General features: G+C 37.0%; 1 protein-coding gene across 1 annotated transcript in view; it reads right to left on the minus strand.

Moving 5' to 3' along the window:
• LOC117339075 overlaps window positions 1-18,322 on the minus strand; it is a 52,534-nt gene that overhangs the window by 20,597 nt on the left and 13,615 nt on the right. Inside the window, exons 3-16 of the mRNA XM_033900449.1 lie at window positions 17,359-17,454; window positions 16,902-17,004; window positions 13,899-14,088; window positions 11,250-11,415; window positions 10,886-10,981; window positions 9,507-9,673; window positions 9,110-9,227; window positions 7,414-8,686; window positions 6,688-6,777; window positions 6,012-6,308; window positions 5,034-5,197; window positions 2,238-2,384; window positions 387-520; window positions 40-184 (exon numbers count right to left, since the gene is read on the minus strand). Of these exons, the coding sequence (XP_033756340.1) occupies window positions 40-184; window positions 387-520; window positions 2,238-2,384; window positions 5,034-5,197; window positions 6,012-6,308; window positions 6,688-6,777; window positions 7,414-8,686; window positions 9,110-9,227; window positions 9,507-9,673; window positions 10,886-10,981; window positions 11,250-11,415; window positions 13,899-14,088; window positions 16,902-17,004; window positions 17,359-17,454 (3,186 nt within the window). The remainder of the gene's footprint in view (window positions 1-39; window positions 185-386; window positions 521-2,237; window positions 2,385-5,033; window positions 5,198-6,011; window positions 6,309-6,687; window positions 6,778-7,413; window positions 8,687-9,109; window positions 9,228-9,506; window positions 9,674-10,885; window positions 10,982-11,249; window positions 11,416-13,898; window positions 14,089-16,901; window positions 17,005-17,358; window positions 17,455-18,322) is intronic.

Below are 18,322 nucleotides of genomic sequence, written 5' to 3' on the forward strand. Positions count from 1 at the left end.
TGATTCAAGTAATTTAAAATCAATATGCCATACGCTTACCTGGTCGGGGGGACTGGAACCGCTAACCTGCACAGTTGTCGGAGACCTCTGTAATACCTGCATGTCTGGGAAAGCAGTTGCCTCTAGAGTAGGCTCAGTATCATTGCCCAGTCGAGTTGTACGCATCTCAATGGTGTGACCGGTTCTGATCAAGAAAAAATTCAATAGCTTATTGGAAAGATATAATTCTGTCCATCAAATCTGCACACCATGGAAAACGAAATTTAAAAGTGAGTAAAGTTAAGAATGGCAAAAAGATGTACTTCGGCGACATCAAAAGTACAAGAAAACCAGAAAGTGATTTGATACTCATATCAAATAGATAAACCGTGGTATAGTAAACTTACCTAGTAACATGCAAGTTGTACCACTGCGAGGTCTCCAAAGTAACGGAGGATTTGATTGTACCGTAAAGTTCCCCATCTGTCCCCGTCACAGAAACGGTAGGTACGCTATCCACGAGTTCTATACCATAGGCTACCTATATTATATATTTAAACATAATTTAAATATTTTGAAAATTGATTAAGGCCAAAAGAACACTGCAAATGTTTTAAATCGTCTATCTCTATGATAAATAACATATTTGAAGATACAGTCTACATTTAAAACGGCAAAAATGACGTCAATTTTTATATTTACTACAATCAGTGAAATGAGATGATAGGACGGTGATGAAATTATAATTGAGAAGTTTGATAGCTTTTATCGGGCTTGCAATTGAAAACCTTACACTATGCCAGTACACTATGCCAGGTAACTATGCCAGGTAACTATGCTAGTAAACTATGCCAGGTAACTATGCCAGTACACTATGCCAGTTACTTAAGATACCGAGATCCTACGGTTTTGGTTATTTATCTAAATAGAGTAGAATGATATCAAGCGCTTGTCTTTAGGTAACATTGTAAATATAAAGAATACAGACATAATAACGAAACCAAAATTCAAATTCAAAACTTATTAAACAAGGGTAAAATATAACGAAATGCAAATCTACAAGTCTATATAACCTTACCAAAAACAATAGAAGGCTATGATGTAGTGTAATGATATGAAGAACAATATTCGTGACGTATTGTGTATTTGACCTCACGAAAATTCGTGCTACCGGTGAAAAAAAAACCCGATTGACCAATGTAGCGTACAACAATTTATGTCGTGATGTTGTATAAAGGTAAAAAAAAACTTCATGTTGGAATATATTGATTAAAATTGAAATATTAAGATTAAAAATAAATTGTAAATTTGATTTCAATTTCCACTAAAATGTACTTTGATGTAAATTAGGATGACATGTTCTAGTTACGTCACAAGAATGGGTCCAAATGACAGCGCGAAATCTCACTTAAGAATTCGATAGCACTGTTACAGATTAAATATAAAAAAAAAAAATTTGAAACGGAAATGACAATGTTAAACTTAAGTTATTCTTATTAGTCTCACAGGATTACAGAAAAAAGTCATCATAATACTTAACGCGTGTTATTGAGCTTGTCTGCAATCATGTGGGAAGTATAAAAGAAGGCAGATAAATGTAGAATTCATACTCATACGGGGGTATCAATGTAAAGCATATAGAATTAAATAAAATTATAAAATAACCACTTCGTTTTGACATATCGTTAAAATATTTTGTAAGAAAGTATGATAAATATAGCATTCACATGGGTCATTATTATTTTTCTGTATTGAAATAAGATGTTTTGTGCTTTCTAATAGACGAGAATGAAAGCGGTCCCATATCCAAAATGATAAGTGTTCGTTGCGGAATACGGAGACTTCCGAAAGAATGTGATTCGAGTCGCTAGGAAATATATATTCAACGATAGGTCTTGATTAAGATTCAGCATATGTAAGTACGTGTACTGATAAATTCAATTCAGGAGAACGATTTGCAAGCTCAAAGCATGTTTAAAAATTAATACAACACCAAACCTAACATTGGTTTGATTAGCCTTCACAATAAGCTACTATTTTAATATTATGTTTTCTGAAATATTCCTAATCGTTTTCGATAAGATAAAGAAAGATACGTGAAGCTGGTTATACGTTGTATTAACAATATCTGAACTATTTTTCAATTTAACTGGAACGCCATGTCATGTCTAATATCTGACAGGCAGGACTTGACAACTTCCAAATGTCAAACGTTGATGGACGATGGGTCACTAGGTTAGTGAGGAAATTCTACTCACTTCTCCGTTTCCATGGAAACTGGCTACCGTCATTGCCGACCTCTCCGGTTTAAAGCACACCTCTAGCGACGTCACTGGAGACAGGGTTTCACTTGTTGACGACACCTCCGCATTGTATTCCCTTCCGTCCACCATCGCTACCGCCACCTTTATAGATAATTGTCTGTTATATGTAGGTATAACGTTATATATTGGTTCCTTTTACTAATTAGGAAATCCTTTGCGATTGCAAACTGATATTTATTTAGTATACGGCAGATGCCAGGAAAAGGGATTAGTCAGGTCGTTAAACCAAGAAAAGTATATTTCATAAAACTCATATTTGTCGGCATTGAATTAAAGTCATATTTCAAATTACATCAGCATTATTTCTATCAACATCAAAATTGAATGAAAAATTGAAAAATTAAATAGCGTACCGACAATGTTTACCTCTCTTTAACAAAGAAACTATTATTTTAATTCATACATCAAAAGTTATTTCTCCTTTGTTTAGAGAGTAGAACGCAAAAACGGTCGACAACGTTTGTTTGTTATTCGGATTCATCGCCCTGTGGACAGCAATGGGTATGTTTCGGCAGATGAGATAAGCTGGTGACTACCTCAGTGTGAAGCATCCGGAGGCTTGCCATCCAGAGCAATCAGGGTTAAACGTCTTTCCCAAGGATACGGCCATGCCAAAATGGGTTTGTTCTTGGTCACTACTTTTTGAGAAACACAAACCGCCCTGGACAGGGGTCTGAGGACAAACTTAGGATCCTACACTTCAGGATGAGTTGTGTAGTGTGGTAATTGGTTAACAATCGCAATCCCTCTATAGTATAGTTTTTACGATTTATCAATGTGGATGAGAAGACCTTTAATTGAGATGTCCAGCGGTACATATACGATTGACATGTTGAATTAAGCGTCATCACACCAGATCAAAATCAACCACAGCGTCAATATAGGGATATACTATTTTATAGCGTCATCATGCAGTGACAAAATGAATCACAGGCTCATTACACATGCTCAATATCAACCACACCGTTAATCCTCAAAGACAGAATATATATCAGCGTCACACAAAAGGGAAGAATTTATCACAACGTCAACACAAAAGGGAAGAATTTATCACAACGTCAACACAAAAGGGAAGAATTTATCACAACGTCAACACAAAAGGGAAGAATTTATCACAACGTCAACACAAAAGGGAAGAATTTATCACAATTTCAACACATAAGGACCGAATTTATCACAGCGTCAACATAAAAGGACAGACTATACCACAGCATCAACACACAAGGCCAGAATATACCACAGCGTCAACACACAAGGACATAATATACCACAGCGTCAACACACAAGGACATGATATACCACAGCGTCAACACACAAGGACAGAATTATCAGTGTCGACAAACAAGGATAGAATATACCACAGCGTCAACACACAAGGACAGAATTATCAGTGTCGACAAACAAGGATAGAATATACATGTATCACAGCGTCAACATACAAGCACAGAATATACCACAGCGTCAACATACAGAGATGTAATATACCACTTTACAACACGAACAAGACAGATTATACCACAGCGTCAACACACAAGCACAGAATATACCACAGCGTCAACAGACAAGGATATAATATACCACTTCACAACACGAACAAGACAGATTATACCACAGCGTCAACATACAAGCACAGAATATACCACAGCGTCAACAGACAAGCACAGAATATACCACAGCGTCAACACACAAGGACAGAATATACCACAGCGTCAACACACAAGGACATAATATACCACAGCGTCAACACACAAGGATATAATATACCACAGCGTCAACACACAAGGATATAATATACCACTTCACAACACCAACAAGACAGAATAAACCACAGCGTCAACACACAAGGACATAATATACCACAGCGTCAACACACAAGGACAGAATATACCGCAGCGTCAACACACAAGAATATAATATACCACTTCACAACACCAACAAGACAGAATATACCACAGCGTCAACAAACAAGGACAGAATTATCAGTGTCGACAAACAAGGACAGAATATACCACTTGACAACACGAACAAGACAGAATATACCACAGCGTCAACACACAAGGACAGAATATACCACTTGACAACACCAACAAGACAGAATAAACCACAGCGTCAACAAACAAGGACAGAATATACCACAGCGTCAACACACAAGGACAGAATATACCACAGCGTCAACACACAAGGATCTAATATACCACTTCACAACACCAACAAGACAGAATATACCACAGCGTCAACACACAAGGACAGAATTATCAGTGTCGACAAACAAGGATAGAATATACCACTTCACAACACGAACAAGACAGAATATACCACAGCGTCAACACACAAGGACAGAATATACCACTTGACAACACCAACAAGACAGAATATACCACAGCGTCAACACACAAGGACAGAATTATCAGTGTCGACATACAAGGATAGAATATACCACTTCACAACACGAACAAGACAGAATAAACCACAGCGTCAACACACAAGGACAGAATATACCACTTGACAACACCAACAAGACAGAATAAACCACAGCGTCAACACACAAGGGCAGAATATACCACAGCGTCAACACACAAGGACATAATTTATCACCGCGTCATTACGAGTTTATTCCATAGCACATAATGAAGTTATGTGGCCCATGTGACAGGAATTGTTGCATACCTCATGGAGAAATGTGTAGCTAATATAAATGACACAGAGCATGAGTGTGAGGTTAATACATACGGGTAGTGCCGACGTGATAGCACGAGCCCTATCGATCTTTTCCCGGAGTTCAGCTATGTTGTTACGTAGTTTTGTTGCCTCTCTTTGTACGGTCAAGCAGGGTTGGACATCTGGACTTTCAGTTATCTCCTTGATTTGATGCATATTAGATCGGACAGTTTCGACTGAAAATTGCGAAATGATACATTTATCTTAACATACAAACATTTGGAGGACTTCTTGGATGTAAGTTTTACTATCTTCTGAAAAAAATACCGTACAGGGAATCGTAATTATATCCCATCTCTTTCATCAAATCACAATACATTTGATGATGTTGAAAGTTTTTCCCACTATTGACATGGCCATGTATTATTCAAGATGTTAGGAACGCTGCTAGTTTGTTGTGATTTTTTTCTTTTCCAAGAAATGAAATGTCGTAACAATCACGTGTTTGTGAACTATAACGAACGTAGTTTGTTAAACGTGCGGCTGAGGCCAAGATAAAATACACTGCGGTTGAAGTTGTGATAATTATTCAATAAATTGTTGACAGTATCTGTGTTGAATTTTATAATTTCCGAACAAACTATTGGCATACTCCTAGGCGCTACCTCTTACGGAAACATTGGTATCATTTGCTTTCTTCTTATTATGTAAATAGTGTTGGTATTTGTCCTCGGTTTAATTCGAGTAAATTCAGCACTTGAATGTGAACATACCGTATAATTAAATGATTTCGGCCAATTTTTGATATGGGTGTATTTAATACATTTAAGAGTATTTAAAAAATATTCCTGGTAACGACAAATCTCGCGCATCAAACAATGATATTCATCAACGCTCCTGATGAAAGCAATCTATTTCCATAATTTCAATTTAAATTCAATGATTTCTTATTTGATTCTGACTGTCAGCCGATCATCAATGGAAATTTAGAAAAATAAGCAAGTGAGAAAGAAATAACACAATCTGATCAACATATCTAATATCAACAACCTTTAGCAAGAAGATCCGTCATCATCTTCACATGTTGACGTGACGGTTGTTGTCCATTTTGGTCTATCTGTGCTTTCTGTAGTTCAGCCTCAGCTATCATCTTTGCCTGTTCGAGCCTATTGCGGATTGTTATATCATGTTTGTTGATCTTGGAGCTTAGTTTTGCTATCCTGGTGTGCGTGGATTCAATTTCTGGCCTGGTGCCCATCCACATGGAATTTATTTCAGAAGCATTGTTCACGAAATCTCTTATGATAGCTACGTTTCCGTTTACCGTTCCCCACCTCTCAACAATCACTAGAATCAAAGCAAATCTCATCATTATTGGTAAATATGGTATTCAGCAAAATATAGATATATACTTTAAGTAAGAAAGATTCATAACATATTAACAAACTATACATGATCTGACTTATAAGTGCTTCATAAATACACAATTCTTTAACAAAAATCATCGTGTAATTTTGTGTGAAATAAACGTGCACCATCACCAGACAGAAGGAGCATTACCAGAACAATTAAAAGGGACAAAGTTATCAGAACAATCTAAATATTAAAAAAAAAATTAAATTTAAAATACAATTGAAAATGTATAAAACCAACTGTGTCGTGATTTCTTGATGATTATAATTTTAGAGAATTTATAACATCATGATAAATATCTTGTTTTATTTACCATCGTGCCTGCGGTTGATTGGAATCGACCTTGATATCAGCTCATCAGATTTCTCTCGTTCATTTTCTGCTCTCTTCTGTAATTTGTCACCTTCAAAATAATCGTATTTTCTGTATTAATCATGTCTGTTCTCCATTTTAACACACAGCTTTAAGATTATATGGCCTACATAATAAATGTATTGGTGTGTTAGAATATCTAATCAAATTGAAATAAAGACATTTTGACAAGTCACTGGTAGAACAAAATTACCAAATCGTTATAATATTTCTCTTATTTAACCAATGTTCGCGAGCTTTTCGTTTTAAATTAGGAGATGTAATAATTCCTGTAAAAATAACAATCGTAAATGTATGAAAGCATTATCTGAATCTTGAATGTTGCACCGCCAAATCTACAGGCCATGTTCGTAAAAAAGATCTAGCATACTATGCGATACAACAATTTACGGAATCTGAGGTAATTTTAATGTCTAAAAAATTCCTGTTAGAATTTATTATATCGTCACATCGAATAGTTGAGGTGTTGGAACGTAAACTACATCATAAAAGGTTGTCATTGTTCTATTTTTCCTTAGTTTGGAATAAAGGATAAAATTACATTGTCCGTTTCAAATTGCAACATGATTTCTTTAAACTTTCCGAAAACTCATTAATGCTTGGTCAATACGAAACATACGTGTACTTTTAAACAAGTTATCTGTTTGGATGTAAATGATGCACTTACGGAATGAATTATGATAAGCCCCTGCGTTTGGGTCATCACCAAAGGGCCAAACCCAACCTCCAGTATCTTCATTGTCCTTTTCGCTTTCTTCAATAACGAAGTCAGATTCTTCGTTACCGCTCCCAATTTCTATTGCTGTGTCTATTTTAGTCGTAGATACCGACTCAGTAGTGGTAGGAGGTGGGACTGTGGTGGGTTCACTCGCCAGAGTTGTAGGGGTGTTTGTAGTTGTGGTAACAGGCGAGGTTCTGGTAGTGAAAGATTCTGTACTGTGAAGAACTGTTGTGGTAGGTTTGTCTGAGACAACAGACAATATATCATCCCCACTAAAAACAATATCATCGTCGTCCGACGTTGTTTCGAAATCATATATTGATGGGGTCATTGGTATATTTTTCGATGTTGTGGAAGGAGATGGAGACGCGGTTGTCGGGGCAGGTGTTGTTGTTTTTGGGCGGGGTGTCGACGGGACTGTTGTTGATGGCCGCTGAGTTGTCGGGATTGGTGTTGTTTTTGGGCGGGGTGTCGACGGGACTGTTGTTGATGGCCGCTGAGTTGTCGGGATTGGTGTTGTTTTTGGGCGGGGTGTCGACGGGACTTTTGTTGATGGACGCTGAGTCGTCGTGATTGCTGTTGTTGTTTTTGGGCGGGGTGTTGACGGGACTGTTGTGGATGGACGCTGAGTTTTAGGCACAGGTGTCGTTGTTGTAGGCCTTTGCGTCGACGGGACATGTGTCGTTGTTGTAGGCCTTTGCGTCGACGGCACAGGTGTCGTGGTTGTAGGACTTGGCGTCGACGGAACTGGTGTCGTGGTTGTTTTAGGGTTTGGTGTCGACGGGGTCGGCGTCGTTGATTTGGGCCGGTCTGTCGATTGAACAGCCGTCGTCGCTTTTGGGCGGCGGGGTGTTGGTTTGGCAGGCGTTGTTGTTTTGGGGCGTGGGGTTGACGGCACTGTTTTCAGTGAAGGTGACTTCGTTGATGGAGGTAAAGATGTTGAGGGACGTTGTGTCGAGGGACTTGTCGATACTTTTAATGTTGTAGACTTTGTAATAGGTGTGGAGGTGGTAGAAAGACGTGGTCTAGGGGTGGTCATGCTTGCAGTCATTAGCTCCTCTCCACCACTTCCTAATATGACGATATATTGTTCACAATCGATTACCATATCTTCATCATCGCCCCCTCCCGATCCCGTGACCAAGTCTTCACATCGCTCACGAAGTATAGCTTCATCCGCCAGCAATATACGTAATTCGTCCATTCTTCTGTCGAGTTTCTGACAAAATCAAATGAATCAGTCAGAGATACGCATAATTGTAGAGTAATATATTGGAAAAAAAATTAAAAGTTATAGATTTCCACCGAAAAACTCTCACTAAATGAAATAATACGAGACTAATCTATATTAACAAATCTTAGATCCGAGGTCAGATGTCATATTCAGACAAACTCCAAATGAATCGACTTTTACTATACCCAGTACGTCACCAATGTATGACATATAATTTTTTGCACTATCTGGGTAATGTGGCTATGTGCTATTCACCATTGATCTTGAAAAAGGCAGAAATGGATCGTTTAAATTGTTTAAAAGAATTTCATTTTCGAACTAGTTACAGAACAAACGTTTAATGTAGGTAAAAGAACATTAAACTCCTACCCATACAAAGGGAGGTTACCTAGTATTTACAGGACCTACCACTACAATATCAGCCAGTCTCCCAACAATAGCCAACAACTGCAAACGCACGTTATTTCCAGTTTTGCTCCTCTTAGCTATAAACTCCTTTGCCTTTTTCATTACGGGAATTATCGTTCTGGAAAGGAATAACATCCAGTCTTTATGTTAAACCATAAATTTGTAGACTCAAATTTACAAGGATCAAACTCATCAACGTCTTCATAAATTCAATGTGATTATGGAGAAAAAAAGATTCATGCTACATGTATGATGATTTGTGTAAAATTAACTAAGCATTTTAACAAAATGAAAAGATAAAGAAAAATGCTGTCTTTTCATCGTTATATCAAATAACGTAAAAATTGACTTACAGCACTTTGCGGTTTTTTTTACGTGATCTATTATTTTTATATACCTTGCCATTGACTCCACCGTGCGCCCTAACTGTCGGGATTTCTGATAGCTGTCTGTGGCTAGTTGTTCGATTTCATCTATGTTAGTAATGGGCGCCATTGTTTGGAACACGGTTTGGTCATTCGGTGGCCGTCTTTCAATATAGGCATTTCTTAATGCTATATTTCTCTGAAAGAAATTAACAGAAATTATTTGCACCAGTAATATATTAATTTGTAAATTTTACCCATTAAACTCATAATATATATAATCATATACCTTACTTTGCAGTCATATTGTGACGTTTCAAGTTAAATCTGTGTTTGCTCAGATTATTATGGCTTAATTATCATGCTTTGTTATCGATTAAGCATGAAGGGATGCTACAAAATGTAATGATTTTCTAAAATAAAAACCTCAATAAACGAACACCGGATATCATTATTTTAATTATAGGTAGATAATCATCTACTGCAGCACATTCAATGTCATCAACACCAGAAAACTGTATCGTTAATTTTCTATTAAGGTAAGAACTTCTACGATAATGTTTTTAAACGAGAACGTAGATATCAAATCAATACACTTACATTGTATGCTTATCTTTGGTATGTAATGATAAGTATAATTTGCTACAAACAGGGAACTAATATATAACTCTACTGACAGAAATACAATCAAGCAAGAGAGGAAGAGAAAAGATAAAGGCCGACAGGGGAATAGTTGTAGGGGGAGATACTGATGAAAAATATAGAATAATAAGGAGAGAAATCAACCACATACAAATATAACTGTGGCCTGGATTGCTTACTAATATCCCGCCGCCCAATCATACCTGATTCAAACTCTGGCCATAATTGCCCACTCCCGAATCTACCTCGATCCCCATTCTGTCACATTGTTTTAATACATACAAAATGGGAGGGCAAATCTAACATACGTTTCGAAAAGGTCGAATAAAAACTTTTGGAAGAGTTGACAGGTCAAGATTCAAGCGCAGGAATAGCGACATAACTACCATTAAAACATAAGCCCAGGTGTACAACGTCAGTGTAGGATGTCTATAACAATGTTTCGGGTATACACCTATAGAACAAGATGGGAGGTAAAAGGGGGAACGTGAGTGAAGGATATCTGGTCCTGGTCTTATCAACCATTACCTCAGGGAATTCCTTAAGGAACCTTCCTTCAAATCCGCAATGTTTCCATATGGAAAATCTTATGTTAAGGTTCCTTAGGCTAAGGGATTCCTCTGAAATTGTGCGGACACCACACTTGCATTAAACTGTCATATACTAACATATATATTCAATTTCATTCTGTATAGGACTGAGATAATGCTATATTAGTATGAAAAAGGAGCAGTTCACCAATATTTGTCTTTTCGAGAAGACTTCATACCTGTACGTCCCTTTGGACGGCTCTGATTTCCTTGTTAGCTGTGTAGGAGTAGTTTCGGGCATCCATGTACCGGTCTGTAAGACTGTTCAGGTATCGCTGTATGACAGAATACGCCATGATTATTTAATAAATTGATTAATGATCAATTTAAAGGTAAACCTTGACAAGTATCAAAATGTATGTTACATACGATGGATTTATCTAATGGATATGTCCCCCTTGAGAAGTCATCTTTGTTGATGGCGAATCATATGGAACATAACAACAACATTGCTTATTTTCATGGTAGGTGAAAATATCAAGACCATAAGCTCGGCTTACAGAAACGCTTGGTAAAAGTAACCGTATTAAGTTAAAATTTCACCTGGTACGTATGTATACGCTGTCGGACGTCTCCCCGGATTTGTCCGTACAGTCTGGTTTCAATCCTACGACGGTAACGAGCAATATCTACAAAGAGAGCCCTGGCATCCCTGTTTTTAAAACTCTTGAAGATTGCGTCATACTGACGCTCCTGATCCATACAGCGACTGAAACAAACAATAAAATATATTCTTTAGAAGTTAAATATAACATATACGAAATGCACCAAATACACTATGGTGAAGCTAAACCCATGTGCATAGTCTTTGGTACCTGATTTTAAATCTCAAGCAAAGACATAAAGGTATACGTGTACCGAATGCGTGGTGGCTACGGACATAAAATTAGAGTGATCGGAAAATAAAGAATATCAACAAATAACAAAACCGTAAATCGGAGTCAAAATATATTAGACGACAACAATATCAGAACAGATATATGTATGGCGACCCTTCAAAGTGAACAAGGAGATTAAAACCAGGTTCTCCAGAGAATAAGCGTCTTCTGCTTCATCGACGACACGCGCTATACAAATCTAGATCAAATCTTGGTTAAGCCACAATCTCGATTGAGAGTTAAGTCATAATAACAATCATGAAACACGGCTGAGTTCAAATCGCACAAGAAATATAATAATATTTCCAAATGAGATCATTATATCAACTATAAAACACTCTAATGGTCTTCATCAACCTTCATCAACCTTCATCAACCTATCAACCTTCATCAACCTATCAACCTTCATCAACCTTCACCAACCTATCAACCTTAATCAACCTTCATCAACCTATCAACCTTCATCAACCTTCATCAACCTATCAACCTTCATCAACCTTCACCAACCTATCAACCTTCATCAACCTTCATCAACCTATCAACCTTCATCAACCTATCAACCTTCATCAACCTTCATCAACCTATCAACCTTCATCAACCTTCACCAACCTTCATCTCTCGAAACCTTGGTCAGGTTATTAAGCTGTATTAGAATTTAAAAGACATATCAATGCCATCAGTCTGTAAATTGTATTTGTAACTATGTATGCAGTGGCTTCAATGAAATGTCACGCTGTATCTTAGATTCAGTAGTTTGGCTAAGGATTTAGTGTTCTGTAGACAGAGAAAACCTCAATGGAGACTACATTTATTTTTTATTGCCAAGATTCCACAGAAACAGATCGTAAGGGCCAATAAATAGTGGGTAAAGTGAGTAAAAACGATACATAACAAACACAAAGGTAGAATTAATATGCCGACGTCGAACAATAGCACACAAATACATGACATCGCAACATGCTTACACATAAATAGAGATATGTGACAATGATTAGAACAATCTGGTTGAATAGGCCAACAACTTCCAAATAATGTAAAATTGTGTTTATGCTGAGAGTTTCTAACAGAGATCCGAGATTTGTTATGTTTTGTGGAAAAAAAAATAGCTCATGTTTGCTGGAGGTCAATGTGTTTTATCGTGACTGGTTCCTTGTATGGTACATGTATGTACTGAAACTGAACTTCCGACTTCAGTTGAAAAGTGTATATAGTTGTAAATCAAAAGCAACTATCATGTGACATCTAATAACGGGTAAACAGAAATAAGTGAAAGTGACAGGATCCTGGTTCATAACAGTTCACAAAAGATCTAGTCTGCCATTAGATTCCAAATGGCCGTCATTAACCTATTGCTGTCGTGAAACATGGACTCTTTGACATGATACTGTGTGGAAAACCGTAATCCTACGTCCAAAACCGATAAAACGAGGGTTCTATGTGAACAAAATAAATACTAGTAGATTAAGGACGACACCAACCATGTACATCTAGGTCAAATTCAGTTAACACATGGTCTCATAATGAGAACAGGAATGGTGACGATGGAACCACCTGGTATTTCAACCAGTATCGAACACGTCATAGATGATTCAAGGACATAGAAGTCTTCCAAATTATGTGGACCATAAAAATCTCCAATGGTCCTTATCAACCCGCATTTCTCAAAAGTACTGCTGTAAGCTCTGTAGCAGTCACATTACCCCAGTTACTGTATACATCAAGACTAGGCTGAGCTAAATCCAGTTCTTTATAGCATATACAGATGGTCTTTGCCTATCCGAAACCGTAAACATCATAATAAAATCACAATTTAACGTATATATACATAATGTGTGACCTTGATAACTGACTGTTTGATACAAAATGTATATATAATATCTAACATGTCCTTTCGTAACATGTGTATATGTGGTAGTAATATCTGTTTATAGTTTTATTATTTATTTGTGTCTACACAGAAAGTTATGAAAGGAAATTATCTGAAGTTCGCACGGTCTTTATATCTTATTTCAGAATGATGGAAATATTACCAAGGTAATTATCTCGTGTTTATAGGTCTATAAATACATTTAACCATCTACAAACAGGCATGAACTTCACATAACCGTACTATGGTAATGAACCTCATATTATGTACAATTTGCTTCCTCAAGAGATTGCTTTATAATGTCCGTGAACTATATTTACGGAATCATTATTCTTTATATGATAATTTAGATAAATTTAGCAAATACTAATTGTTTGTATTTCTTTATATAGATATGACCGATCAATAAATAGATAAATATTTCCAAATGTGTATTATCCTTGATACCTTTTAATTCGTTCTAGGATCATATGCATGGCCTTGGCTCGACTTTGTGCTTGGTCAGCGAGCATGACTTGATGGCTGAAATCTTTAAAATGCATATCTGGGGGTATGCTCATGGACACCGGTGCCACGCGTCTCTCATACGCCCTCAGGTGCACGAAGCGCACGAGCTGTGTGACATCAAGCAACGCATCTGTGTGGAAATTAAATTGGAATGTTAATACAACCATATACTAACCCTGACTACCCCATACTACCCCATACTACCCATACTACCCCATCCCCACACGACCCATATTACCCCATATTACCCCATACTACCCAATAATACCCATACTACCCATCCCCACACGACCCATATTACCCCATACTACCCCATCCCCACACGACCCATATTACCCCATACTACCCCATCCCCACACGACCCATATAACCCCATACTACTCCATCCCCATACGACCCATATTACCCCATACTACCCATGCTACCCCATACTGATCCCATACTACCACATACCAACCCATACTACCCCATAATACCCATACTACCCCATACTGATCCTATACTACCCATACTACCCCATACTACCCATACTACCCCATAATACCCATACTACCCATACTGATCCTATACTACCCCATACCAACCCATACTACCCCATACTACCCATACTACCCATACTACCCCATAATACCCATACTACCCCATACTACCCCATAATACCCATACTACCCATACCAACCCATACTACCCATACTACCCCATACTACCCATAATACCCATACTACCCATACTACCCCATACTACCCATACTACCCATACTACCCCATAATACCCATACTACCCCATACTACCCCATACTACCCCATACTACCCATACTACCCATACTACCCCATACTGATCCCATACTACCCCATACTACCACATAATACCCATACTACCCCATACTGACCCATACTACCCCATACTACCCATACTACCCATACTACCCCATACTGATCCCATACTACCCCATACTGATCCCATACTACCCCATACTACCCCATACTACCCCATACTACCCCATAATACCCATACTACCCATACTACCCATAACCATAATACCCCATACTGATCCCATACTACCCATACTGATCCCATACTACCCCATACTGATCCCATACTACCCCATACCATCCATACTACCCCATAATACCACATACTACCCAATACCCATACCCCATACTACCCCATACTACCCCATAATACCCCATACTGATCCCATACTACCCCATACTACCCCATAATACCACATACTACCCATACTACCCCATACTACCCCATACTGATCCCATACTACCCCATACAGATCCCATACTACCCCATACTACCCCATAATACCCATACTACCCCTTACTGATCCCATACTACCCCATACTACCCCATAATACCCCATACTGATCCCATACTACCCCATAATACACCATAATACACCATACTGATCCTATACTACCCCATACTGATCCTATACTACCCCATACTGATCCTATACTACCCCATACTGATCCTATACTACCCCATACTGATCCTATACTACCCCATACCAACCCATACTACCCATAATACCCATACTACCCCATACTGATCCTATACTACCCATACTACCCCATACTACCCCATACTGATCCTATACTACAACATACCAACCCATACTACCCCGTACTACCACATCCTGTCATGCTTTACCCTCACATTTTCATTCTAACAAGAATGATTTAATGTTATAATTGATGAAATTGTTTGAGAAATTCGAGACAGATACTATATTTGACTACCATGATCAGGAATGGACCGGACCAAGGAAGGACCGTTCCACATACTACCTCATACCCCCGGTATACTTATATAGAATATGTGTGGTGGTAAGCCTGCTGTGCACTATGATATTAAATACAGCAGAGATAGCCTTTGGTCTTTTTATTATAATTATTATTGTTGACTCTCAAGTAAAAGAGAGGAAGAGTCAACTTTAAAGTCATAGGGTCTACAATATTCATGCAAAAATGTAGGCCCAGTTTTCATAGAAATGACTCTCAAGCTGAATAAACAAATTTGAAAATGCCTTACATTGTTTTGCTTGCGCTTGCGCTTGTCATAATCATCATTCAGGAGGTTTTTGCGATTGTTTTCTGCTGAATTCGACTTAATACCGTAGCGCTTGGTTTCCAACATTTAAAAAGATTCATACATTTTTGGATTACACATTTTCTTGTACTATCATTTTAAACACGGGATGTTTTGGGAGAAATATCGCAGATCTTATGTGTTTAATACAGATAATACGTATATGAATGGAATACAAAATAAATCGACGGAACAGAAAATCTCTCATGTCATAAAACACTCTTTTAATTACATGTGTAGCCAAACAGAGGAAGGGATGACAGGATATTTCTGTTGTAAAATTTGTATAATAAACAGAGTCCAGGACATATTTAAGGATTAAATGAGGTAATTATTGTTTTCCATCGAAACTGAAGTGTTCTCTGTCGCTTTTGAACACAGGCTTTACGTTTGTGACTGAACATTATAAACTATGACATGATAGAAAGGTCGCGTTCAAAACATCACGTTTAATTTAGTTTATTCGTGTTAATATTAAATATCAAACAGGAAAAGGAAAATCAGATATAGATAGGCTTCCTACTGTAACCAAGGTAAAAATCGCAACACGGTCTACATTTATGTGTGTGACATTTGAAATGAAAACGTTTTGATTAAAATCATGTTTATCTATTTCTAAATCAGTTTTACATATATAAATGTATATGTTTCGTGTCATTGCTGTCGTGAATTCAAATTGTACACAGATACAGATGTGACCATTGTTTAAACGCTGGCCTGAACCTGAACAGTGGCAAGTTGAAACATAACAAATCTAGTTAATGAACAACATTACACCCAGGATATCAAAACCAATGGGGAAATTCCTGAATATTTTGTATGATAGTGTATTGCGTACTGACCGTAAGCCCGATTGTTTTCGTCATGAATGACCTTCAGCTGGTTTTTCACTTCTGTTATGTCATGTCGTGCACCAGAGTGAATACTCATAAAACGTTCGCTCACCTGAAATGTATCGCAAATGGTTAAAATTAATTTCGTTTTAAAAATCAAAATCTGGATATATTTAAATATAATTAGAAACTGCTCTTTCTCAATCGCATTGACTACCCTGTTTTGCTGTCATGGTTTATCAATGTTGTTTATTTGTTTGTTTGTTTGTTTGTTTTTTTAAGAACATTTTGTATAGGTGTTCGTATAAAGGTTCCGTATTAGGACATTTAAAACATAAAAAACATAAGTGGTCATTGAGTACTTCTATCAACAGTCTGATTTCATGGTACAATATTTGTTACACATATTATCCTTACATAAAACACTTAATTATTTTGTTTAAGATTTTTACAAATTATACTGTACCTTTTTCACTTTCTTTTGCATAATTTGAAGGACATTTGCCATGGTCTGTTTAAGGTTGTGAACCGCCACGTTTAGTTTGGGTCGCATTCGTTGTTCCTGGCATTATACAGAAAAACAAAAACTTAAGATAGATCTTCTTAATGTCAACAAATATCATGATTATGTGCATCCTCCATCTTCGGTATTATTGTTATTACCACTACAATAATAACGTAAGAGGTCTGAAAACGTTAATCTGTAAATCATTTTTAAATGATAAACTTGAATATATGTTTTACGTTATAAAGACATAACACAAAAATGGAGTAAACTCTAGATAAACCGGAAGCATATTAATATGATAGTACACTCTGGGTTTGTGTTTTATACGTAGCTCGATAACATAAGCATATATTCAAGTTAATCCTTATAATTCAATTTACTATACACGATCACTGTGAAAATTATTTTTTTATGAACGGTTTATTTACAGTTAAGTAATTATATTAAAGGGTACAGTATATGGCTGCACAACACACAATAAGATATTAAAGATTGATAATGATTGTTACACTATATGGCTGTACAGCACACAATAGACACTTAAATAATGATAGTAATGAGGACATTTGTATATACCGAATAAGAGTAATATCAAACGTCCTAGAAGTCGTCATTAATGCTTGGGGCAAAACGTGTGAAAATTAAAAAAGGAAGTTAGAAAAATCTCAATGCGTCTCACTTATAAGATTAAAATATCGGAGAGGTGCACTACAACAACTTAACATCTAACAAGATTTGCTGAATATATGGTTGTCTTATTAAGGTTTTCTACAGCTCATGTGTATGTTTTAATGTTTTTAATGCGCGCTACATATACCAAAACTGCTCGTGCTGTAAATTAGGCTTATCAATGATGTCCGCCGCCGAATTAAGAAGGATTTTTTTTTTTTTTTTTTTAGATGCGTATGCTTTAGGAAGACAC

This window comes from Pecten maximus, chromosome 12 (assembly GCF_902652985.1).
Source record: "Pecten maximus chromosome 12, xPecMax1.1, whole genome shotgun sequence".
In the NCBI taxonomy this organism is placed as follows: domain Eukaryota; kingdom Metazoa; phylum Mollusca; class Bivalvia; order Pectinida; family Pectinidae; genus Pecten; species Pecten maximus.